The sequence below is a fragment of the Coturnix japonica genome, chromosome 16 (assembly GCF_001577835.2).
Source record: "Coturnix japonica isolate 7356 chromosome 16, Coturnix japonica 2.1, whole genome shotgun sequence".
Taxonomy (NCBI): Eukaryota; Metazoa; Chordata; class Aves; order Galliformes; family Phasianidae; genus Coturnix; species Coturnix japonica.
This window is the reverse complement of record NC_029531.1, coordinates 1-22,260: the sequence shown is the minus strand read 5'-3', so window position 1 is coordinate 22,260 and position 22,260 is coordinate 1. Positions and strand designations below refer to the sequence as shown.

At 57.5% G+C, this 22,260-nt stretch overlaps 5 protein-coding genes across 10 annotated transcripts in view; 1 reads left to right on the top strand and 4 right to left on the bottom strand.

The window, feature by feature from the left end:
• Positions 1 to 6,997, bottom strand: part of LOC116654150 (tenascin-X-like) — an 8,033-nt gene extending 1,036 nt beyond the window's left edge. The window contains exons 1-9 of the mRNA XM_032448005.1: positions 6,654 to 6,997; positions 5,538 to 5,758; positions 4,807 to 5,040; positions 4,225 to 4,337; positions 3,801 to 3,954; positions 2,045 to 2,881; positions 1,878 to 1,967; positions 1,387 to 1,677; positions 553 to 846 (exon numbers count right to left, since the gene is read on the bottom strand). Of these exons, the coding sequence (XP_032303896.1) occupies positions 553 to 846; positions 1,387 to 1,677; positions 1,878 to 1,967; positions 2,045 to 2,881; positions 3,801 to 3,954; positions 4,225 to 4,337; positions 4,807 to 5,040; positions 5,538 to 5,754 (2,230 nt within the window). The 5' untranslated portion in view covers positions 5,755 to 5,758; positions 6,654 to 6,997. The remainder of the gene's footprint in view (positions 1 to 552; positions 847 to 1,386; positions 1,678 to 1,877; positions 1,968 to 2,044; positions 2,882 to 3,800; positions 3,955 to 4,224; positions 4,338 to 4,806; positions 5,041 to 5,537; positions 5,759 to 6,653) is intronic.
• Positions 6,998 to 8,618: 1,621 nt separating this feature from the next.
• LOC107321562 (leukotriene B4 receptor 1-like) lies at positions 8,619 to 12,628 on the top strand. 2 transcript variants are annotated; one of them, XM_015878584.2, is made up of 2 exons: positions 8,619 to 9,578; positions 11,381 to 12,628. In XM_015878584.2, the coding sequence occupies exon 2, from the start codon at positions 11,391 to 11,393 to the stop codon at positions 12,483 to 12,485; it is 1,095 nt and encodes a 364-aa protein (XP_015734070.1). In that variant the 5' UTR covers positions 8,619 to 9,578; positions 11,381 to 11,390; the 3' UTR covers positions 12,486 to 12,628. The 2 variants fall into 2 exon arrangements, with proteins under 2 accessions (XP_015734070.1, XP_032303875.1); XM_032447984.1 differs by lacking the exon at positions 8,619 to 9,578 and adding an exon at positions 9,602 to 10,945.
• A 453-nt stretch (positions 12,629 to 13,081) lies between these two features.
• LOC107321564 (T-cell surface glycoprotein CD1b-3-like) lies at positions 13,082 to 15,932 on the bottom strand. 2 transcript variants are annotated; one of them, XM_015878586.2, is made up of 6 exons: positions 15,652 to 15,790; positions 15,059 to 15,337; positions 14,307 to 14,588; positions 13,934 to 14,218; positions 13,760 to 13,853; positions 13,082 to 13,687 (listed from the first exon to the last, which is right to left on the bottom strand). In XM_015878586.2, the coding sequence occupies exons 1-6, from the start codon at positions 15,710 to 15,712 to the stop codon at positions 13,642 to 13,644; spliced, it is 1,047 nt and encodes a 348-aa protein (XP_015734072.1). In that variant the 5' UTR covers positions 15,713 to 15,790; the 3' UTR covers positions 13,082 to 13,641. The 2 variants fall into 2 exon arrangements, with proteins under 2 accessions (XP_015734072.1, XP_032303874.1); XM_032447983.1 differs by lacking the exon at positions 13,082 to 13,687 and having other exon boundaries at positions 13,756 to 13,853; positions 15,652 to 15,932.
• A 655-nt stretch (positions 15,933 to 16,587) lies between these two features.
• LOC107321561 (antigen-presenting glycoprotein CD1d-like) lies at positions 16,588 to 19,748 on the bottom strand. 4 transcript variants are annotated; one of them, XM_015878582.2, is made up of 6 exons: positions 19,229 to 19,748; positions 18,794 to 19,042; positions 17,657 to 17,938; positions 17,303 to 17,575; positions 17,124 to 17,214; positions 16,837 to 17,049 (listed from the first exon to the last, which is right to left on the bottom strand). In XM_015878582.2, the coding sequence occupies exons 1-6, from the start codon at positions 19,293 to 19,295 to the stop codon at positions 16,938 to 16,940; spliced, it is 1,074 nt and encodes a 357-aa protein (XP_015734068.1). In that variant the 5' UTR covers positions 19,296 to 19,748; the 3' UTR covers positions 16,837 to 16,937. The 4 variants fall into 4 exon arrangements, with proteins under 4 accessions (XP_015734067.1, XP_032303871.1, XP_015734068.1 ...); XM_015878581.2 differs by having other exon boundaries at positions 16,588 to 17,049; positions 17,124 to 17,575; XM_032447981.1 differs by having other exon boundaries at positions 17,303 to 17,938.
• A 1,355-nt stretch (positions 19,749 to 21,103) lies between these two features.
• Positions 21,104 to 22,209, bottom strand: LOC107321528 (outer dense fiber protein 3-like; the record flags this gene model as incomplete). The annotated part of the gene is given in 5 exon segments (XM_015878525.1): positions 21,104 to 21,346; positions 21,501 to 21,616; positions 21,619 to 21,640; positions 21,808 to 21,929; positions 22,109 to 22,209. Coding segments are annotated over 5 exon segments (445 nt in total), but the record flags the coding sequence as incomplete, so codon positions are not given.
• Between the last annotated feature and the right edge of the window lie 51 nt (positions 22,210 to 22,260).

Genomic DNA, 22,260 nt, shown 5'->3' with positions numbered 1-22,260 from the left:
TACTTGAACCATGGAACACAGCTGCCATACCTTCACACCACCACCATCCAGACACTCAGGTTCCTGTCCCACCATTCACACAATAATTCTCTCTGTACTTCTGTTCAATCATTTTTCTATGCTACCACACATTCAGTCCAACAGACTAAGGGACAATTATCCAATTATCCCCTTCCACTGAAGAATTAACTCATTCACCTTTGCACACATCCATCCATTTTGCCAGTCCACTAAGGATCTACCTATCCATTCCTCACCCATCCATCTATTCCTAAATCATACCATTCATCCTTTCACACCTTCATGTCTCAGTTCATCCATTCCAACAGAGATTTTTTCAAGCAACCACCATCTCATCTCAACAGTCATCACTCCATCCATTCCCCATTGGTCACTTTGTACTTCATGCACCGATTAATTGATCTTCTCCTAAAGAGGCACCCAACAGCTGTTCCTGTTGCCAGAGGAAATCAACATCCCCAGCACAGGCCATGATTCACTTCCTATCTGCTGCAAACCCAGAACCCAGCAGGTACCAATTCCTGCCCTCACCTGTGACTGCATCAGTGGAGATGGGGCCCAGTCGTTTTCGTCCCCACACTCCATACAGGTTGAACTTGTAGCGGCGGGACGGCGCCAGCCCCTGCACAGTCACTGTGCGTGACCCACCATCCACAGGCAGCACCTGTGGCTGGCCTTGTGCATCCTTGTACTGCACCGTGAAGGAGTCAAAGGAGCCCTCGGGGACGCTCCACTGCAGCTGGACGGAGTCGGGGCTGACATGGGACGTTGTCAGCTCACCCAGGCGTGGTGGGGATGGTGGTTCTTCATTTGGTTTTGCTGAAGCTTCAATGGGAGCAACAGAATACACATATGAGACAGGGAGCCATTCACTTACCCACTCATCTGTGTGACTGTTGATCTATCTTTATGTGCATCCATCCACCTATAACCCATTAGCCACCCAGCTCAGAAAGCAATATATCTTTCTTCCTGTTTCTCCATTTTTCCCAATCTGTTCTCACCTACTTAATTATCTTCTTTGCCATCTCACCCAGAGTCTCATACATACACAGTTTTGCCTTTCCTTCCTTCCTTTCTTCCTTCCTTTCTTCCTTCCTTCCACCCACTTTCTACACTCATTCATAAACCCATTTTTCCATGTTTTTCAGTACTCACCACCTGCACAACTATCCATCTACCTACAACCACCCAAAGAGCCACTCTCACCCTCACTCATCTTTCCATCCTTTCAGCTCTCCAGCCCTCATACTCTGCACACACAGCACCAAACCAAGGGCCAAGTTTTGTTCCCACATCTCCCAAGTTCAAAGTTCTCATGGAGGGATCCAAAGGGGGCATGGATGGGGCTCACAGTAGCCTCACCTGTGGTGACAGCATCAGTGGAGATGAGACCAATGCGCTTCCGCCCCCACACCCCGTACAGGTTGAACTTGTAGCGGCGGGACGGTGCCAGCCCGGGCACGGTCACTGTGCGTGACCCACCATCCACAGCAAGTGCCTGTGGCTGGCCTTGTGCATCCCTGTACTGCACTGTGAAGGAGTCAAAAGTGCCCTCAAGGACACTCCATTCCAGCTGGATGGAGCTAGGAGTCACATGGGAGACTGTGAGTGTGCCCAGGCGGGGTCGCTGTGGTGGTTCCTCCTCTGATGGGGCTGCAACATTCACGACATGATGCAAGTTATAAATATCTATGCTCCCATCTACACTGCACTCAACTTTCAGTCTGTCCTTCCATTCATCCCTCTAACCACTCCCTCATCTACCCATCTCACCATCCAAACATTCAACCAAATCAAGTGCCGGTGAACACCTGAGTTACCCTATTGGCACCACTGCCACCACTGGGGGTTACCTGCTTTGGCCATGGCCCCCTGGGGCTCAGTCACCTCCACCTCATACAGGTTCTTCCACTCTGGTGGAGGCTCACTGGTGTCACCCAGCCCTGCAACCCGAAGAGCAGTGTGGGGTTATCGGATGCCACCAAGCAACACTGTCCCCATCCCCATCCCTGTCACCTACCTGCGGTCACTACGGAAGTGTAGGACTTGGAGACACGTCCCCGCACCACACCATGCACCTCCACCCGGTATGTGGCCCCTGGCACCAGCCCTGGCACCCGGGCCACTGTGGTGTCCCCTGGCACCCTCATCTCCCCTTCCTCCCCCTCTGGCTCCTCCAGCAGCCTGTAACGGATCACTACAGTCTCCGCGTGACCCCGCAGCCCATCCAAGTCCACCAGGGCCTCACCAGCAGCCCCTGGCAACACCTGGGGTTTGGGGTGAGGGCTCTGCTGGAGGTGGCGGAGGAATTGATAACGCAATGAGGCCGGGCTGCGGCGAAGCAGGTAGGAAAGGATGGCACGGGCCACTGCAGGCACTGTCTGGTTGCCTCGGAGTGGGTAATTTGTGGCCCGGAGGTGGCTTTCCAAGCGCTGCAGCAGGGAGCCATTGTAGGATGAAAGCTTGACCCCCAGCTCATGCAGGGATGGGACATTCGGGAGCACTGGGGACACAGGGGATGCTGGGGATAGTGGGGACTGTGGGGATGCTGGGGGCCATGGAGATGTAGGTGACCTCGGGGACACTGGGGACTCTGGGGACCATGGGGATTCCAGGGAAGTTGGTGCTGCAGAGGACTCCGGAGACACTGGAGACCTCAGGGATGCTGGTGACTTTGGAGATGTTGAGGACGCCGGTGACCCCAAGGACCCTGGTGACCCTGGGGATGCCGGCGACATTGGGGACCGTGGGGATGCTGGAGACCCTCGGGCTGATGGTGATGCTGGGGCCACTGGAGGTGCAAGAAATGTAGGGGTCTTCCGTGACCCCCCATGGGTGGGCTGAGATGGGGCAAGCACTGTGAAAACAAAGGGGATCCAGGTCACTAGCCCATCCCCAAAATCCCTCATCTGCCACAGCCCAGGGACATGGGGATGGATGGACACAGGAACACAGGAGGACAAACAGGTGCCTAGGGACAGACTGTGGACATTGGGGAACCACAGGGAGAGCCTGGAGGTATCCAGACTCATGGGGACAGACAGACAGGGACAGAGGGACACACAGGATATGTGGAGACAAGTGGACCCATGGGGACACATGGGGACAGACAGGGGTCACACGGACCTGAAGGGACACAAGGCCTCAAGTGAACAGATGAGCCCACGGGACACACAGCCCCATGGGGATAGATGCAGATGAACAGGCCCAGGGAGACAAATGGACCCACAGGGACAGACTGCTGACACACAGACCTCTGCAAGACAGACAGATGCATGTGGACCCGCAGAGCCATGGGAACAATAAAGACACATGGGGACAGACAGAGGCTGCAGACACTGCCCATCTCCACTCCCCCTCCAGTATCCATCCCTGCCCCATGTCTGCCTCCAGTCCTAACCCTATCCCCAAGCCTGCTCCTTCCTTCATCTCTTTAGCTGTGACATTCCCATCTTCACTTCCATGCTTGTCCCCACCTCACCCATCCCTGTTCCCACCTCAAACCCCATTCCCATGATGTCCCCACCCCCGTGCCTGCATTATTCCTGCCTCCTTGCGCTATGCTCATTCCCCTCTCTGTCCAGAATGCTGTCCCCATATGTTTCCCCCTCTCCATGTCATCTCTGCCCTCATTCTTGTGCCCACGCCACCCCACACCCCTTCTGTCCCCCATGTTGTCCCCATGCCACCTCCAAACCCATGCTGTCCCCATGCCTCCCCATGCCACCCCATGCCCCTTCTGTCCCCATGCCTGTCCCACAGCAGGTGGCACATACGGGTGCGGACACGCAGGGTGCCCGGCGCCCCGAGGTGCTGGTCCCGCTGGGCCTGGATGAAGATCTCAAAAGCTTGTCCAGGTGTCAGCCCCGTCACCTCAAAGGTGACAGCAGAGCCAGGCAGCTCGTGGGTGGTCAGTGCCGTTGGTTCATCCTGGGGACAAAGGAGATGTCAAAGACACTCTGAGGATATCACATGGGACCTCTTCCTGAACCAGGCAGCTGGCCACAGTCAACAGCTCCTCCTAGAGCCAGGAGATGCCTCAGGGATGCAGTGGGGCCATCACTGCCCCCACGCTGGGCAGTGGAAGAGAGGCCATAACTGTGACAGAGGATGTGCTGGGGATAAGCAGCAGACAGGTGACACCACTACAGCTAATCCTGGGCACAAGTATCCTCATCCCTATCCCCATCTCCAGCTCACCATAGGGATGACGGCCACCTCATAGCCATCCACAGGCTTGGCTGGCCTCGGCCAGGTCACACGGAAGGACGTCTGGTTGCGCGCAGCCAGGCGTAGTGTCACCGAGGGGATCTCTGCAGGGAAAGAGCCCAGATGGGAGGTGGCCCCACAGGAGCCCTGCATGATGAGGCAGCCACAGCGTGGGGACACATGTGGGACATCACAGGACAGTGGACCAAAGGGATGGAGTCAATATGGGGACATGGAGGGAGTTTCCAATGAACAAGGGTGTCTAAGCCACGAAGACACCAGGATACGGGGAACCCATTGGGTGGGGACACAACAGGATGGGGGACCCAAGGGATGGGGACACTGAGGGGACACAGAGGGAGTTTCCATGGTACAAAAGTGCCCAAGCCATGGGGACACCATGATACAGGGACACTCAGGGCATTGGAGGAACAACTGAAAGCATTGGGATGGGGATACTGGGAGAGCACTGGAGGACAGCAGAGGGAACCAGGGGACAGACAAGGATACATGGAGGTGGCATCAGGTCCAGGTGCCAAGGGGTCAGCAGGCTTGGGGACATACAGGACATACCGAGGGTGCAGTGGGGCCCACCACGGCCAGGGGGGCAGACAGGGGTTGCACAGAAGGGTCCCGTGAAGCCCTCAAAGCAGTGGCAGCGTCCAGCCCGGCAGCGGCCCTGGTCACTGCAGTCGAGGGGACAGCGGGGTGCGGGACACGGGAGACCATTCCCAGCCTCCCCAGGGCGGCACCCACAGCAGCCCCCTGCCCCAGGGGTGTCACACAGCTTCCACGCCGCTGTGCTCCCTGTGGGGATGAGCAGGGTCCCTGTGTGCCACATACCTCCCTTGGACTTCTCCATGTCTCCCCATATGTCCCCCCCACACCCCCACGTCCTCCATGTCCCAATATCTCACTGTCCTCCCCCTGTCCCCACCGTGTTTCACATATCCCCCATGTCCCAGCACCCACACATCTCCATATGCCCATGTCCCACAATGTTCCCTTGTCCACATCACCCATGTTCTTCACTTTCCCCATTACTCCCCATCATCCTATATCCCACATCCCCTTGCATCCCACATCACCCACGTTCCCTTGCCCACACCCCCTACATAGCTCCCATGTCCCCCCAACCATCCCCATAGCCCCCACATCCCTACCCCCATGCTCCCCACCGCGTCCCTCATATCCCCACTCTCCCCCCACATCCCTCATCTCCAAAGCCTTCCCATATCTCCCATTCTCCCCCATATCCCTGACCCCCACACCCTCCAAGCACTATCCCCCCCTCCCCCCCATACCAGTGCCAGCCTGGGGTCCCAGGCTGTCCCCGCACTGCCCCTGCAGTGCCCGCACTTCTCCCTCCAGCGCCCGCAGCCGTCCCAACACCGCCTCCAACACCTCTGCCCCACAGGAGAGCTCCGGGGATGCCGGGGGAGGACCGGGGGATGCTCCAGGATTCCCCTGTGCCCTCCGAAGCGCCAGCGCCAGCAGCAGCAGCGGCAGCCCTGGGGTCATGGTCCTATGGGGAGGGGATGGATGGCAGCGGCGCAGGGACAAAGACGGGTCTCATACACCGTGGGGGTGCACCCAGCTCCCATCCGTGGTGTCACATTCACCCCCCCCCAAGACTCCAAGGGCCCCATAGAGAGCTGGGGCTGTGGGGTGGTCCCCGGTGCTGCCAGGTACACCCCAGTGATCCCAGTTCTGACTCCAGTAGGTTCATGCACCCCCCTGCTTCAGTGCACATGAACTCCAGTAACCATCAGTAACCCTGCCCAGCAACACCATGGGGAACACAAATAACATCAGGAGCTCGTTAACACCACGGCGCAATAATTCCACTGACACCAACAGCAACAACACCAGTAACACCAGTGATGTCAGCAACATTGGCAGCACCAGCATGACGATTCATCCACTAATTCCAGTGACAACACCAGCAACTCCAGTACTGCCAGCAGCACCAGCAACTCCAGTAGCACCAACAAATCAATTCCTCCAGGAGCTTCAATAATTCCAGTCACTGCAGCAGGACCAGTCACCCCAGTAACCCCAATAACTCCAGCAGCAGCTCCAGCAATCCCAGCAGCTCCACTAACTCTGATAACTCCGACAGCTCCAGCAGCTCCAGTAGCACCAGCAGCACCAGCCAGCTCCTCCAGTAACCCCAGTAGCCCCGTATCGCAGTGATGCTGCAGCCCCATCCCTTCCTTCCTTCCTTCCCCCCCCCCTCCACCCATCACCCCCTGGTACTTTCCCAGCTGCTCCCGGGATGGGGGGGGGGGGGGGGTCGGGATGCAACCTGTGGGTGGAGCCTGGAACTGGCCCAGTTGGGTTCAGGTGAGCCCAGCTGTGCCCAGTTGGGTCCGGTTGGTTTGGTTCAACCCACTTTGGCTCGGTTCGGTTCTGCTCACCTCGGCCCCCGTTCGGCCCCCTTGGGTTCTGCTGGGTTCTGCTGGGCCAGGCCCGGCTCGGCGGGCGGCAGCACGGCACTGAGGGCTCCGGGGCGGCTCCGGCCCTTTCATAGCCCCGGGTCGGGCTCAGGTCCAGCGCTGAGCTCATGGCGTGGCCACGGCACCTGCGGGCTGCACAGCGGGCAGCTCCAGGACACAGCAACCAGCAGCAGAACAACACAGCCGTGTCCTCACATCGGCCACGCGCTGGGGGGTGCGGGGACCACCTCCCCATGGAGTGAAGGACAGCCCTCCCCCCTCCTCTAAGTCCTGCAGGGCAGAGCAGAACCGGGCGGACCCAGAGGGGGCCGCGATGTGTTTACAGGCGGCGGTCGCTGCGGCAACCAAACATCTGGGCGGCGCAGCCAGATGTGGGGTCCAGCTGCCATAGCAGAGCAGTGACACAACGCGTGGGGGAATGAAAGGGGGGGGCTGCAGCCCGGAGCACTCCCAGTGACCCAGCACTGCCTGTCCTGGTGATCCCAGTGCTCCCAGTAACACGGCGAGGCTCATCCCAGCGCTCCCAGTATCTCAGTGCTGCCTATCCCAGCAACCAAGCGCTGCCTGCACTGATGATCCCAGGACACCCAGCTTTGCATTCCCTGCCACATGTCCTGTGGGTCCCAGTAAGCACAGTGCCACCTGCTCCAGTCATCCCAGTCCTCCCAGTAGCCACAGCCCCCAGCACTCCCAGTAACTACAGTGCTACCTGTCCCCATAATCCCAGTGCTCCCATTCAGTCAGTGCCACCTGCTCCACAGTTCCCAGTAACCACGGTGCTATTTGCCCCATATCCCCCAGCGCTCCCAGTAAAAACAACACACTGCAATTTCAGGGTTTTATGCAGTTGGCTGTGGGGCCAGGCTATGAAGTCATGTTGCAGGGGTTTGCTATGGGGCAGAGCCTTGAGGTTATGGGGCCATGCCATGGGGCCATGCTGCGTGACAGTGCCATATGGGGTTAGGGCTGAGCCACAGACAGGGCCGGGTGGGGCCATGACTCAGCCTGGCCCTGCACTCCCCCCCCCCCCTTGTGACACTTTGGGGGGAAAATCGGCCTTTTTCTTAACACCCCCCCCCCCCCGTTTCCTCCCCCCTCCCGAGCTGTTGTTGTTGCTGTGGGACGCGGGGGGGTGGGGAGCGTGGGCTCGGCACGGGTCCACCCTATGGGGGGGGGTTGGAGTCACCCAGACACCCACATCCCCATGGGACAGTGGGATGGAGGGGTGTTCAATGGGGTCCCTCCGTCTTGGGTCCCCCAGTGTAGGAGTTATGGGGCAGAGCTGGGGAAGGGAGGAGGCGGATGCTTGGGGTCCCCAGGGCCTCGGGGGGAGGGGCAGAACCCACGGGGTGGGAGAAACGGCCGCCAGGGTTCACTGGCTCGTGATCGTGTTTTGCTCTTTGCCTCCGGCTGGGCGGACCCAACCCGGGGGGGGGCTGAGGGATACATGTGGGGCTGAGACATGGGACACGTGTAGGGCTGAGGAACACGCGTGGGGCTGGGGGGGAGGGGTGCGTGGTGTGCATGACAAGTAGGGGTCAGGAGGTGACCCTAAATGTGGCTCCACAGCTTCTGCCCCCCCCTTCCCCACTGACCCCAACACAGCAGCATGTGGAACCCTTTTGGTGCCATAGGGAATAAGTGAGGCCATAAAAGATAGGAGAGAAGCAGGTGGCACAACAAAACAGCAGGAGCTGCGCCGTCCTGAACTGACCCTGCCGCATCCACACCATCTGTCCCCCCCCATCTCATCCTGTCCCCTTTCCTGATCCCCATATCACCCCACTGTCCCCACAGGTCCCATAGTGGGGTTAACAACATTCTAATCTGAAGAAAATAAGGCCAAGCCCAAACACAGAAGTTCTGGATGCATAGCTCACTTCCAGGTAACCCCCCCCCATTGCCAGTCCTTAAATGAGGACTGGGAAGGGGTGGATGGTGGCTCCATCCTTCCCATGCATTCAGGTGCACTGCACACATCTGAGCCCCCCTGGTTGACCCCATCAGGTTCTCAATCACTGCTTCAAGCCCTGACTTAGCGCTGCCACTCACTACACACACTGTGACATCCCAGTGATACCCTGAGCCCCCTTGGATGCCCCTAATATGCCTGGGGAACACCCCTGTGTGGGGTGGTGGCATCCTTCAGGACACCTCTGGGACCCCAACATCCTTCAGCCCTCCCAATCTCTCCTCAATTGTCCCCACTAAGACCCACCCAGACACGGTGATGGGTGGGAGGAGTTGAAAGGGACAGATTTAAGCTGTCAGATAAGGAGTCAAAGGGGAGATGGAACAGCTCCATCAATTGGCCCAGGGAGGTGAAGCAGAACAGCCGGCCTGAGCGCGTGGCTCCCTCACTTTGGGCAGCTGAAACCACTGTTTGTTTGTGCTGTTTGTGTTTTTAAGGGTTGTGTTGGTGGTTTCTGGGATTCTCGAAGGTTGTGTCAGAGGTCCCAGCGCGTCACGGTGATGAAGAGCAGCAGCGGGGAATCGTTCCTTGTGCTGGCAAATATGCAGAAACTCCAGGAGAAATTCCATGCGGGGAATCTCGTGGTTGGCCGCAGCAGTGACAGTGCAGCAATACAAGAATGTCAATAGCAGGACGCGACTGTGTGTAACATCGCCACAAAAAGGAAGCGAGACTTAATGACATCAGCTTAATCAGTGTGTTAGAACACACACCAAAGCTGTGTGAAATCCTGCACCAATGCCCCAGGGCAGCTTTCTGCTAATGAGAGATGGATGTCAGGGACAACAAACAACCAGCAGCTCACAAAGCAGAGCCTGATCCTCAGGCTTTATGCTGCTCTGGGTGTGCTTGCTCCCTGCTTTACTGCCTGGCACCCCATTCCATTGCATGGGATAATGCAGGACCCGATTCAGGTTTGTCACTGAGCCTCATTGAGGGACAACAAGGGGTTAAAAACTACAGGCTGAGCTGTGGGGGAGGAGGAGGGGTCCAAGTAAAATCCATTCAGCCTCCTCATATCTACAAGGGGTGGGATGGATGGATGCTCACGCTGAAGGGCTGTTTAAAAACACTGAAACACAACTTATTTCTCATGGCAGAGCGAGTCATCAATGTACATTTCTCACCTAGGAGCCAGAAATTGGTTCTGGCACTTTGGCACATCGTATTTTGTTCTGTTTGCATGGCTCATCCGAACTGAACTGAACTACTCAGACCCTTAAGATCTCTGCTTCTGTATGTAAAACCAAGTATCTTTAAGGTCTAATTGGAACCGATGTGAGCTGTAATTATTCAGCAGTGTTTTTTCTTTTTTTTTTGCCCCTGGGGCAAATCACTCCACTTTTAGAGGTTAGTCTTTAGATTAACTTCCCTTTGCTTTTGTTTCTGTTCCCTGTTCCTGTTTATTTATGACACCAATTTCTCTTGGTCCTTCCAAACTTCTGAACCCGCTCCTTCCTGGGGAGGGACACGTTGTGTTTTTGCAGCAGTTTATCTGTGACAATCCTGCCCGTGACACCGTTCATATCTTTTCTGTTGGGTAACATCTGTTGATCCTCAGGCCTTTGACTTCGAGACTGGTTGGGGGGGAACTGGGAAGGAGGAATCAGCAGAGAGCAAAAATGGCTGTTTTTAGTCTTGGTACTTTTTGTCAGTCAGCAGTACTGTAGGAACTGGGTGGGAGATACGAAGCGGAGTGCTGTTGTCAGAGATCTCCAGTCCTTCCTCTCCTTGGTGTGGTGGTAGAATGGGGGGAAGTTGACCTTCAATGAGCTGGGTAACAGATCTTTGTCTTGCTTGGGATTGTGCCCCATTGCACAATCATCTATGGGGTTCCCAGTTTTCAGGCTGTGATTCATCTGTAGGGGTAGAGAGGTGGAGGGAGGAATGAAGGGAAGGAAGGTGCATTAGCCATACCTGTCAGCAGGCACATAGCAGACCATCCCTGTGCCCTCCATGCTATCTCAATGTGCTCCTACCAACCCCACAGCCAGGCAATGCCCTCCTGGAGGACATCTGGGAGGATCTCATTACCTGCTGGCAGTGCCACCAGTGCTTTTATTTCCCTGCTCAGGCAGGGGAAAATTAAGGTCTGCAGTCACTCCCCATATGCCCATATGCCCCCTTCCTGCCTGTGGTTTCCGTGCCTTCTTCCTCTTGCGCGAGTGTTTCCTTCCTGGGGCTGAGCAGAGGGGAAGTAGCACCTAGTGTTCGTGGTCACTGTTGGCAACAGGGGCACCGAGGACCCATCACTCTGGCCAAGGTCCCTGGGAAGGGATATGTGAGTCCCTGAGGTAGTGGGGGAAGGCTGGAGGGGTGGGGGCTATCGGTGAGGGTCACCTGGGACAACTGGGAGGGATAGGTGGATGGCTGGGAGGTCTTGAGGATGCGTGATCTTTTCCAGCAAGGCTGGAAGGTGACTGGGAGGTTTTGGGGGGCAACTAGAGAGTTTGGGTGAAAAAATTGGGATGTCTAAGGGATCAGCTGCGAGGTTTGTGGGGTATGTTGAGTCCAAGGTCTGGAGAATGCCAAGATAAGGAGGAAGAGGTGAGAGTAGCAGAGGAAGAAGTAGAGACCTCAGAGGGTGGGGGGAAGGAAGGGAGGATGCTGGGTCAGATGAAGAAGGGCAATATTGGAGGGGAGGGATGGGGAGTCTGAGCAAAGGAGGTAGGCATGAATCTGCTCTGCAGGATGCTGGTTACCCCTCTCCCCACAGGTCTCCTGCCATGCCCACACCTCCTTCCAATGCGACTGTCTCTGCAATCCCCAATTCTGCCCTGGGACTGACCCTGCTGTCTCTGGCAATGGTCGTAGGGCTGCCGGGGAATGCTTTCGTGCTCTGGAGCTGGGTCGTCACCCGTCGCCGCAGCATCCCCATGCTTCTGGTGGCCCATCTGGCCCTGGCTGACGTGGCTACGCTGCTCACCGGCCCCGTTTACATCCGATTCCTCAGCACTGGCAGATGGGACCTGGGCCCAGCCGCGTGCCGCGGTTGCAACTACATCTGTGCAGCTGCCATGTACACCAGCATCTTCCTCATTGCCCTGCTCGGCCTGCACCGCTGCCTGGTGGTGTCCCGGCCATCCACTGCTGTGCTGACAGGTGACCGTGCCACCCATCTGGCCCACGGGGCTGCTGCCATCACTTGGCTGGTGGCCTTGGTGTTGGCCACCCCTTCTATCGCTTTTCGGCACGTGGAGAATGGGATGTGCAAGAGGAACCACAATTCCACCGCTTGGCTGGTGACCCACAACCTGCTGGAGACTGGGCTGGGCTGGGCTGTGCCATTGACCGCCGTGGCTGTTGGTTATGGGCTGCTGCTGCGGAGGCTGCGGAGGACGCGATTGGCGCGGCGGGGACGCACTTTGAGGTTGGTGGCCGCCGTGGTGGTCGCCTTTGCCGTCACCTGGGGACCCTACCACGTCGGCAGCTTGTTGGAGGTGGTGGTGGAGCTGAAGAGCTGCACTGGGACTCTAAGAAAGGTTGCCAAGGCCATCCGACCGCCGGCCACTGCGCTGGCATTTCTTAGCAGTGCACTAAATCCGCTGCTCTATGCCTGTGCTGGGAGGGGACTTTGTCGCACTGCAGGGGCTGCACTCCTGCCCCGGCTCTTAGAGGGCTCCACGGCCTCCAGCAGTGCCCGTAGGACTGTCACACATCGGGCCAGGAGCTCACGGGGACAGCAGGAGAATGGAGGCAAGGAGGTGGCTGGGGAAGATATGGGAACAGGGGATGGGAGGACAGTGGCAGAAGGAACGGTGACAACAGATGAGGGGACGGTGGTGGAGAGCACTGTGATGGGGGACAGTGGGAGGGCGTGATGGATGGGAAGGCTTTGGGATGGATGTTGTTATATTGTGGGGTGCTGTGGGGAGGGGTCCTTGGAGTACTCTAGGGTTGTATTAGGAATTCTCAGGGGTAATCGTGGGAGCTCTGGGGGGGGAGGGGGCGGCCTTTAGGGGTTACTGGGAGAACCCAGGGGATATCAGGGAGTCTCAACATGTGAGTCTCAGTGAGGACAATCAGGGAGGAACTGGGATTGCTGAAGGATGCTGGGGGGCCCGGGGATGTCCTGAAGGATGCCCAGGATGTCACCACCACACACAGAGGTGTCCCCATGGCATAAGACAAGTGTCTTGGGGGCCACAGGGTGTCACCATTGTGTCATTGGGATGTCACAGCGGGGTCCCAGGAAATTAATCTGGAATGCCATCGGAGTGTCATCATGGGGTCAAAGCTGCGTCACAGCTGATGATGTCACTGCTGGATGGGGCCACGTGTCCCTTTCCCTTGGCCACCCCATCCTTTGGTGACGTTACTTCATACCCTCCCAATGGGCCCAGCCCTGCCTCCCAGGGTCAGTGATGGCAACACCTGTGCCTGTTTGTGTTTTTACAGGAAGAAAAAATAAAATACGTAACTTCACGGTTTTGTCTCATTCTTCCCCATTTTGCTGGGATCCAACAAGGCAACCTCACCCCAGAGCCACAGGGTAGGGGACACAGGGACAGCAGAGTGATGTGGGGACTGGGAAGAGAGACAGGGACAGGATGGGAGCATGGGATGGGAAAGACAGGCGGTGTGGAAGAGGGACAGGATGTTGTGTGGCAGGGACAGATTGGGACATGGAAGGACATGGGCTGTAGAAGGGGTGCAGGGACAGGACTGGGGCCATGAGGGGGCAGAGGAAGGACATAAGGTGGGTGTAGGGGAAGGGATGAGGAAGAGACACTGGGACAGGGATGGGGACACAGTACACAGTTAGGGTAAGAGGAGAGGGGCACTTTGTCATAAGGCAATGAATTCCCCTAAATTATGGGGTCTGGACTTGGGAACTGGGATGTTGCTTGGCCATCTCTCCACACTCCTCTGTGTCCTGCTCTGTCCCCTACTGGCGTGGCACTGCTTTGTCACCACCATCGGTGCAGCTGGCTTGGAAATGGAGCAGGGACTGAAGGTCTCGGTTCAAAGCAGACATCAGATGAGGAACATCCGGGAATCTCTACCAGACCCAGTGAGTTTCCTGCAAGAGGATACCACTGTAAGCCATGCTGAATGCTCTGGGGAGCTCAGACCCCACAGGTGGAGCCCTCACCTGCGCCTCCACCACCAAACTCCCCCGATGATGATGGCAATGAGGAACAGCACGGTGATGGTGACGCCAACAGCGGAAGACCCACTGGGGTTTTCTTGAATGGAGAGAGAGCAGAGGATAGCTGTGAGCGTGTGGCAACTCCAGGCCACCCCATATCCCATCCCCATCCCTTACCCCAGGGGACAAGGAGGCTGCGGTCACCCAGGCTGCAGTGCTGTACGCGGCAGGCGTAGCTGTGCCCATCCTGGGGTGACACCAGCAGGGTGCTGCGGAGCTGGTAAGTGAGGTCAGCATTGGGTAACACTGTGCTGGTGCTCAGTGCTGGGCTCGGGGGCAGCTCCCGGCCGTCCCGCAGCCAGGTGACAGTGATGGGCCGCGGGTAGAAGCTGGTGACACGGCAAACTAGCAGGAGCTGTGCTGGGCCGGCAGTGCGGGCAAAGACCACGGCGATGGGGGGCACTGGGGACAACAGGAATGGTAGATCAGTGTGAGCACAGCTCAGACTGGGAGCAATAGGTTGGTTATCCAAGGGCCAAGGATTGCTCACCTTGTCTCTCCAGGTCTTTTCTCCCTTTCTGGTGCAGCATGAGGATGAAATTTGGGATGGGGCTGGAGAGGATGTCCTCCAAAAGCCCTGACACAGCCCGGTTGTCAGTGAGAGTTTTGCTTATCAGCTTGGCCAGAGGGGTGGAAGTCTGGGGAAGCCAGAGCTCCCTATTGATCTTGTATGTCACCAGGTCTCTTCCACCTTCCCCAGCGTTGACAAAGCTCCATCTCGTTCCATTGGCGTAAAGCTTGCAGCCTGCATGGATCTGGAAAATCAGCGGGTCTGCAAGGGGCAGAAGGCTATGTGAGCAAGGGGACATGGGGATGGCTGGAGAGGTGAGGGTACGATGGGCATCACGACCACATGAGTTGCCAAGGGAGAAAGGCTGAGCAGTGCAGGGTGTCAGCTTAAGCACTTTGTCCCCCAGAATGTCCCTCTGCAATATTTTCCTTCATGTTTCCCCTTCCCTGATCCATGCCAGGTGATTCCCATGGCCCTGTTAATTTTGGGAGCAGCTCCCACATGTCCTCCATATGTAGAGGGCAGAAACCCCACAATACATTTCAGTGCTCCACTGAACCACAAGCCTCAGGAGACAGAGCGTTTCCCATCACCCTTTGGAGGCTGTTGGCCCCTGCCAAAAGACCCCACAACCCATCACTTTTTGGAGGCTGTCAGACCCCCAGCAGGTCCCACAAACTCTGTGCTCATGGGGTTGGGTTGTTTGGTCTGCAGCTGTCCCTCCTACTCACAGTCCAACCCTGCCTTTGTGACCATCTCATGCAAGAACCGAATGGCATTGCGTATGACGATCATGGAGAAGGACAGAAGCTTCTTCACTTCACTATCAGCTGTGACCTCTTGGACCCATGGCCAGCAGATGTTTAAGCTCCAGGTGTGGGGGTCCAGCACTATTATGGGTAAATCTGCCAGCGTAGCCATCCCAGTCAGTTCTGTGGAGCTGATGTTGTCCAAGAGCATCGTGAAGAAGAACTGGAAAAACTGTGTTTCTTCTGAGGGAAAGCATGAGGCTGCAGGAAAGAGGGGGAGGTGAATAGGGGATGTACTTTGACCTACACACAGCAAACCCCAAGCCCAGGCGACTATCTCTGTCATAGGACACGCAGGGTGTCCTGGCAAAAAGCTCATCCACTTGATTCCCAATCTAGGGGCAAGTGGGCATGGACGGGGTGCCTTTGTGTGCTGTGAGGCCGGGGACAGCCTCTCGATGCTGGAGACCATCCCCATCACAAAGGAAAAGGTCTCTTAGCCATTCCACCCCCCTCCCCCAAACTGCTATAGGGTCCCATGATGGAGGCCAGGGTGAGCTGGGGCTCCCACTTACTTTCTGCTTCTGCCCATGTCTTGTGGAAGAGAAGGAAAAGGAAGAGGCAGTGGGGCCACATGGTGCCCGCAGCGAAGGCAGCGCAGCGGGGATGGTGGGAAGAGGAAGAACCGTGGGGTCCCAAAGGCCATGCTCCACCAATGGGGCTGATGCTGGTGAGGTTTCTGGGAGGGTCTAAGCTGAGGGCTGCAGAAGCATAGGAGGGAACGAGGCTGAACTTGTTTCCTTTTGGGTCACCGTGCAGCATCTGCACCCCTTGTCTGGTGGCATAGGGTGGGGACTCTTGTGCCCAATGTGCAGCACACTGGGGTGCTGCAGCATGTGATGGGTGCTGGGCATGGGGATACGGGGTGACCAGGAGCCCCCATCTCCCCCTACCCTCCTAGCCAGCAACCCCAGGCACGAACAGATGTGTTTCTCTTCCCCTTTCCCATGGGCCCCACACTGGAGCAAAAGCAGAACCAAAACACAGCCGAGGGGAAGTGAAGTCCTCCTTCGTACAAGAGCAGAGCCGGGGTGGATGGTCGCAGTGCTGTTCCTTCCAGAGCTCAGCTGGTGTCCCTGAGGGGCTGCGGGGCTTCTGCCCACTCAGACCCCGGTGGCATTGAGGTGACCACAGGATGTGTGACCCAGGTAAAGGCTGATCCCCTGCGGCCCTCAGGTGTGTGTACCCCCAGAGCATCGCTTCTCCTCACTCCCCCTCGCCTTTCCCTCCAGCCCCCTCCCTCTGCACTCCCCTTCCCAGCCCCGTTCTGCCCTGACGCGTGCAGAGGCGCTGTCGGGATCCTCTGCTTCCAGAGCTGGAATCGTTCAATGGGTTCCTCCCCCGGCTGTAATCGGGGTGCTGCCTCCATCTCCTGGGAGCACCTCGCCCCCACAGCACGGTTATGCCTACAGAGAAAGTGGGATTTCCTCACAAACCGGGTAACCCGTGGGTCAAATTATCCGTTTATTCCGTGCTCCGTTCGCCTCAAACCTGCTTGGTTTGAAACCTGCTTCAAAACCCCGATCACACTCGCACCTCCGTGCAATGTTTGAGCGCCTCCTTCCTTTGGGAGCTCAGTGCAGCTCAGCGCATCCAGCGCCGTCGGTGGGCGTCGCTGGAGGGAGGGTTTGTACAAATATTTGTACAAATATCTCCGGAAGGGGGTTAATAAAGGCGGTGGTTGGGCGATAAAACGCAGAAGGTGCCGACGGGAGGTCGCGGTTCGTTACTCGTGGGCAGGTGGGTTCCTTTATCGGGGCTGGAGGAGCCGCCACGAGCACTGGGGGGTTCTGAGAAGCACTCAGACGTGCCCCCTCCCCTCCCCGGCTGTTCCGCGGCCGCATCCCCCGTATCGCCCCGCCGTGGTCTCCGCCAGTGGGACGCTGCGCCCCTCGTCCATCCGCTGCCGCTTCCTGCAACGAGAGTGGGCGCTGCGGGGAGGGAAGGGGGGCTCCGAGAGGAGCGGCGGGGCAGGACGTGGTCTCACCTGTATCTCCGTACCAACAGTGCGGCCATGGCGGCCGCGGCCAGCAGCAGGACGGCCCCGATCCCCGCACTCAGTCCCCTCTTGGAGCGCTCTGACAACAAACAGCCCGTCAGCTCTCCTGCTCCTCGTGCCGAGGAAACGGGGCTCGGGAGCCGCATCCCCCGAGGGGGACAACCTACCCCAGGGGACGAGGAGGCTGCGGTCACCCAGGCTGCGGTGCTGTACGCGGCAGGCGTAGCTGTGCCCGTCCCGGGGGGACACCAGCAGGGTGCTGCGGAGCTGGTAGGTGAGGTCGGCGTTGGGTAACACTGTGCTGGTGTTCGGGGGCAGCTCCTGGCCGTCCCGCAGCCAGGTGACGGTGATGGGCCGCGGGTAGAAGCTGGTGACACGGCAAACCAGCAGGAGCTGTGCTGGGCCGGCAGTGCGGGCAAAGACCACGGCGATGGGGGGCACTGAGGGATGGATATGAGGGGACTGCAGTGCGGCACCGCTCAGACCCCCCCTACGTCGGGAGCTGATGTGGGTCAGCTCACCTTGTCTCTCCAGATCTGCTTTGCCAGCCCGGATGAAAAGCCTCAGAACATCCACACAGGTGTAGTTGAGGAGCACTTGGATCACCTCATTGAGAGTGCTGGCGTTGGCCATCAGCTGCTCGGCTGTGGCTGACAACTGGTTATGTTGCATCTGCTCCCAAGTGCCTGTATCCAGGCAGAAGCGGATGAAATTCTGGCCCTCGTAAGCGATGTTGAAGAAGGTCCTGACGGTCCTGTTGGACTGGAGCTCACAGCCCACGGAGGTCTGGAAGACAAAAGGGTCTGGGGGCAAGGGGTAGAGCAGGAAAGTTGATATGCATCACCTTTATGATACCATATGAGCGGGCACTCAGCTTCGTGGCTGCTTAAGGTCTGACTGAGTGTTGTCCCCATGCAAAAAAAAAACCTCTGGCTCTTGTATCCAGTGTCAAAACAAGGGTCCAAAATGAATGTTTGTGTCCTCCCTCTGTGCATGTTGTCCCAGCACTGTCATCCCCTCAGTGCCATGGGGGAAATCTATGAGTCCTCAAGGTGCTACTGGGCTCTGGGGAATGGATCCAGTGCTGCTCCAATGTCTCCCTGTCCCCCATCCCCCTTCCAAGCCCAACCTGTTCCTTCTGGGATGTCCCCTGCCACAGTGGTGACACGGGGACAGCCCATGCAGGGCTGCTGGGGCTGAGCCCTGGCACCCAGTGACACTGAGTCAGCCCCAGGGGAATGAGCACAGAGCATCACTTCCCTTCTCTGGAACTACTCCACAGAGAGAAGTGGTGATACCAAAGTGTCCCTGAAAGCTCAAATCTGGCACCTGTGGTCTGATTTCCTGCAAGGCCCATCCAGGAGGTGTCCAGCCCTGGAACTGTCCCTCTGTCCCTCCCATCAGGGTTACTAATATCTGGAAGGACAGTAGAATGCAGCCAGTGGGCTGGCAAGGGGTGGCCTTAGAATGGCTGCTGAGGGTGCCCAAAGTTGCCACAGGTGACCATAGGTCCCAAGTCTGCCCAGCAGACACGCACCATTTATCACAACCAGCCACAATGTGACCATTTGTCCTTATTACATCAAAGCTTGATCCCCAGAGTCCCCTCATGTTCCAGAGGGGACCTTGGAAATGGGGTGGGGAAAGGACACACGTACAGGGCATCGTGGCGTACATCTCCACCAGCCTGTTGAAATCCCTGATGTATGACTTGATGGAGCTTTCAATGACGTCCCAGTCTTCTTTTGGCAAGGCTGGGCGCAGCCAGGCTCGGTAGTAGTGGATGTTCCCAGTGCTGATGTCCAGAGATCCCAGTTCCATGTCCCCCAAGAGCCCCACTCCTCCCACAAGCACAGAGGTGCTGTTTTGGAAGGTGGCAAAATGGAGAAGCTTGAGCATGTAGGAGCCTGCAGGAGATAGGAAGAGAGCTGGGGGATGTGTCCCCAGCTTTGTCACCCCTGATGGCTCCTTGGGACGCCCCCATAGCTCGACACTGCCTCAGCTCCATCTCCTGTCCCCGAGCTTGACCCAAAGTCCCCCCATAAGGGTGAGGTGAGAAGGAAGGGTTAGGGTTAGCCATGGTTCCCACTTACCCTCTGGCTCTGCCCAGTTCCCAGGGAAGAAGAAGAAGAGGAGGAGGAGGATGGCATGGGGCTGCATGGCGTCTGTATGGTGCAGCTCCACACGGATGCAGTGGGATGATGGAGGGGCTGCTCACTTCTCCAGGCAGCTCTTGCCTCGCTGGTGGCACCGGTTGGCACCAGCAGCCAATAGGGTCGGTGCTGAGGTTTTGGGGAGGTCCCTGAGATGCCCTCTGCAAGGAGTTGGGCTGAGGCATCCAGGCTATGGGTCTAGAAGGATTCTTTCTGGCCTCTGGTTGAACTTGGTGGGGTTTCCACATAGGGATGGCACAAGGGGGTGTCACCTCCTCTTATAAGCCTGTCCCAGGAGCCATCCTGCCCGAGGTGACTTTGAGGTCAGCCCCCAAGGAGTCACTTGGCTCCCCCCGACCCCATCCTTGTTTTAACTTCGCCGACCCCTCTGGAGAAGCCCTTTCCGCGGTCTCTACCGCCACCTCGTGGACAAAGAGCGGAACTGCACCGTGCCGCGTCGGTGATGGGGGGGGCTTGGACCCCATAGAGCCCCTTAGGGATCCCAAAGTGACCCATAAGGACCCCACTGAGCCCCACAGGGACCCCTTGTGAGAACAGAGACCCGTAGGGACGCATGAAGAGCCCTTGTGAACACACAGAGCCCCTTGTGACCCATCAATACCCCTTGAGACCCCACAGAGCCCCTTAGGGACCCATGAAGACCCTTTGTGACCCCATAGAGCTTCTTAGGGACCCATGAAAACCCCTTGTGATTACACAGAGACTCTTAGGGATCCCAAAGTCATCCACAAGGACACCATAGAGCCCCGTATCACCCCACAGAGCCCCACAGGGACCCCTTGTGACCTCATAGAGCCCCTTAGGGACCCATAAAGACCCCTTGTGACCCCATAGTGACCCTTAAGGATCCCAAAGTGACCCATAAAGACACCGCAGAGTCCCAAATCGCCCCACAGGAAACCCTTGTGACCACATGGATCCCACATAGAGACCCATAGGGACCACGCAGAGCACCTTAGGGACCCCATAGTGCCCCAGAGAGACCTCATATCACCCTGTATCGCCCTGTATCACCCCTTAGGTACCCAAAGAGCCCCTTATTGACCTCGTATCACCCCATATTGCCTGTTAGGTACCACACAGAGCCCCTTAGGGACTCCACAGAGCCCCATATCACCCCACAGGGACTCCAAAGAGTTCCATAGGAATCACAAAGAGCCACAATGGGACTTTGAAGACCCTCATAGGGAGCCAACAATCTCCGAAGAGCCCCTCAGAAACCCCAAAGAGCCACATAGGGACCTTGTATCACCCCATATCATCCCATAGAGCCCTGTATAGACTCCAAAGAGACCCACAGGGACTCCAGAGAGCCCCTCAGGGACCCCAGTGAGCTCCGTAGAGCACTATATTACCCCAAAGAGCCCCTTAGGGACCCATGAAGACCTCTTGTGATTCCATAGAGCCCCATAGAGCCCCAATTGACACCACAGGGACCCCATATTGCCCCTTAGGAACCCCATAATGACCCATAGGGTTCCCATATCACCCCATAGAGACCCTTAGGGATCCCAAAGAGACCCTTAGAGAACCCATATCAACCCAAAGAGGCCCATAGGGACCCCATATCACCACACAGAGCCACACTAGGGACCTGATAGAGACCGATAAGGACCCCATAGAGACGCATAGGGATCCCAGAGATCCCCAGTGACCACACAGAACCCCTCAGTAATGCAAATGACTGATAAAGCATCAGCGTTTTCCAATGCGCTGATGTTAGAAAGGCTTCAGGGAGCGGCAGCGCATTCCTGTGTGTAGCAGTGAGGAAAAAGGAGTAACAAGAAGGCTACATAAGGTTTTTAATTAATTTATTAATGACTTACTCCTAACACTAACATCTAATAGTATAACGGGCAAAAGCCCAACTGGATGAAGGGAAATGGGATCAGAAGGAGACTGGATGTTGGCTACTCTCTCTTCTCCCCCAACGGCCTTCCAGACTGTGCTGTCTTATTCCACGATGAGGGGGGTTGTGTAGAGGGAATGCCGGATCCCAAAAGTGGAGGCAGGCGCCTGGGGCTTGATCAGCGTCACCTGGAAGGGCAGAAAGGAAAGGCAGATCAGCAAGGGCCCTTCTTTGCTGCCCTCGCTCCCTGCAAGGGAGATGTGGGGAAGGACCAGGGGAGGGGGGAGAGGCGTGAAGGCTGTGCTTGTGAAGCAGAGGGTAAGAGCTGAGCAGCTGCCTTACCTGGCCTACGTTGTAGTCTGCCGGCCCGGGCTTCACTGCTTTGCCCTCTCCATGTTTTGGTCGGGCTGCCATGGTGTATGCGGGCGCCCTTTTCTTGTACACATCCACGGCCACTCTGGGAGCGCCGCAGGACCTGGAGTCTGCAAGAGAGTCATGGCCACACGGGGCTGGGGTCACATTCAAGGCTCTCTCTTTCCCTGGAAGGCTGCATTAAGCAAAGCTGCAGCAGGGCTGGAAGCCCCTGTGGCACAGGGAGAGGAGCCTGATTTTGGACGCTAACATGGAAGAGAGGAGCAGCAGAGCTCACCTTGGCAAGGTCCTCGTCAAAGCGACCACGCTGGCTCCTTCCCCTCATGGAGTAGCAGGGGCTGGCCGATGTGTAGGCTGTGTTGGGCCCCATCAGCCTGGGCAGTGTGTAAGTGCCAGGACCTGCAGGAGGAGCAGCAGAGAGTGTGTGCGTGAGGGGATGGAGGAGATGGAAGCAGCAGCGAGGGGCCAGCCTGCACAGCCCGCTGGTGGGAGCAGGAGGGACGTGTTGCCCTCTGAGCAGCAGCCCGTCCCTGGAGGATGCTCAGGCTGAAGGGTCTGCCTTTGCCAGGGTCACGTACCTGGAGGGCGGTCTGTGCGGAGGGGCTCCGCCGGAAGGCCATGGACTGCACGGGGGCACTTGAAGACGTGCTTGTTGGCTGCTTCGGTGCGGTAGTCACCGCTGGGGCGGAGGAGAAGAGAAGAAAGCTGTGAAGGGCTGGTCTCATCTCTC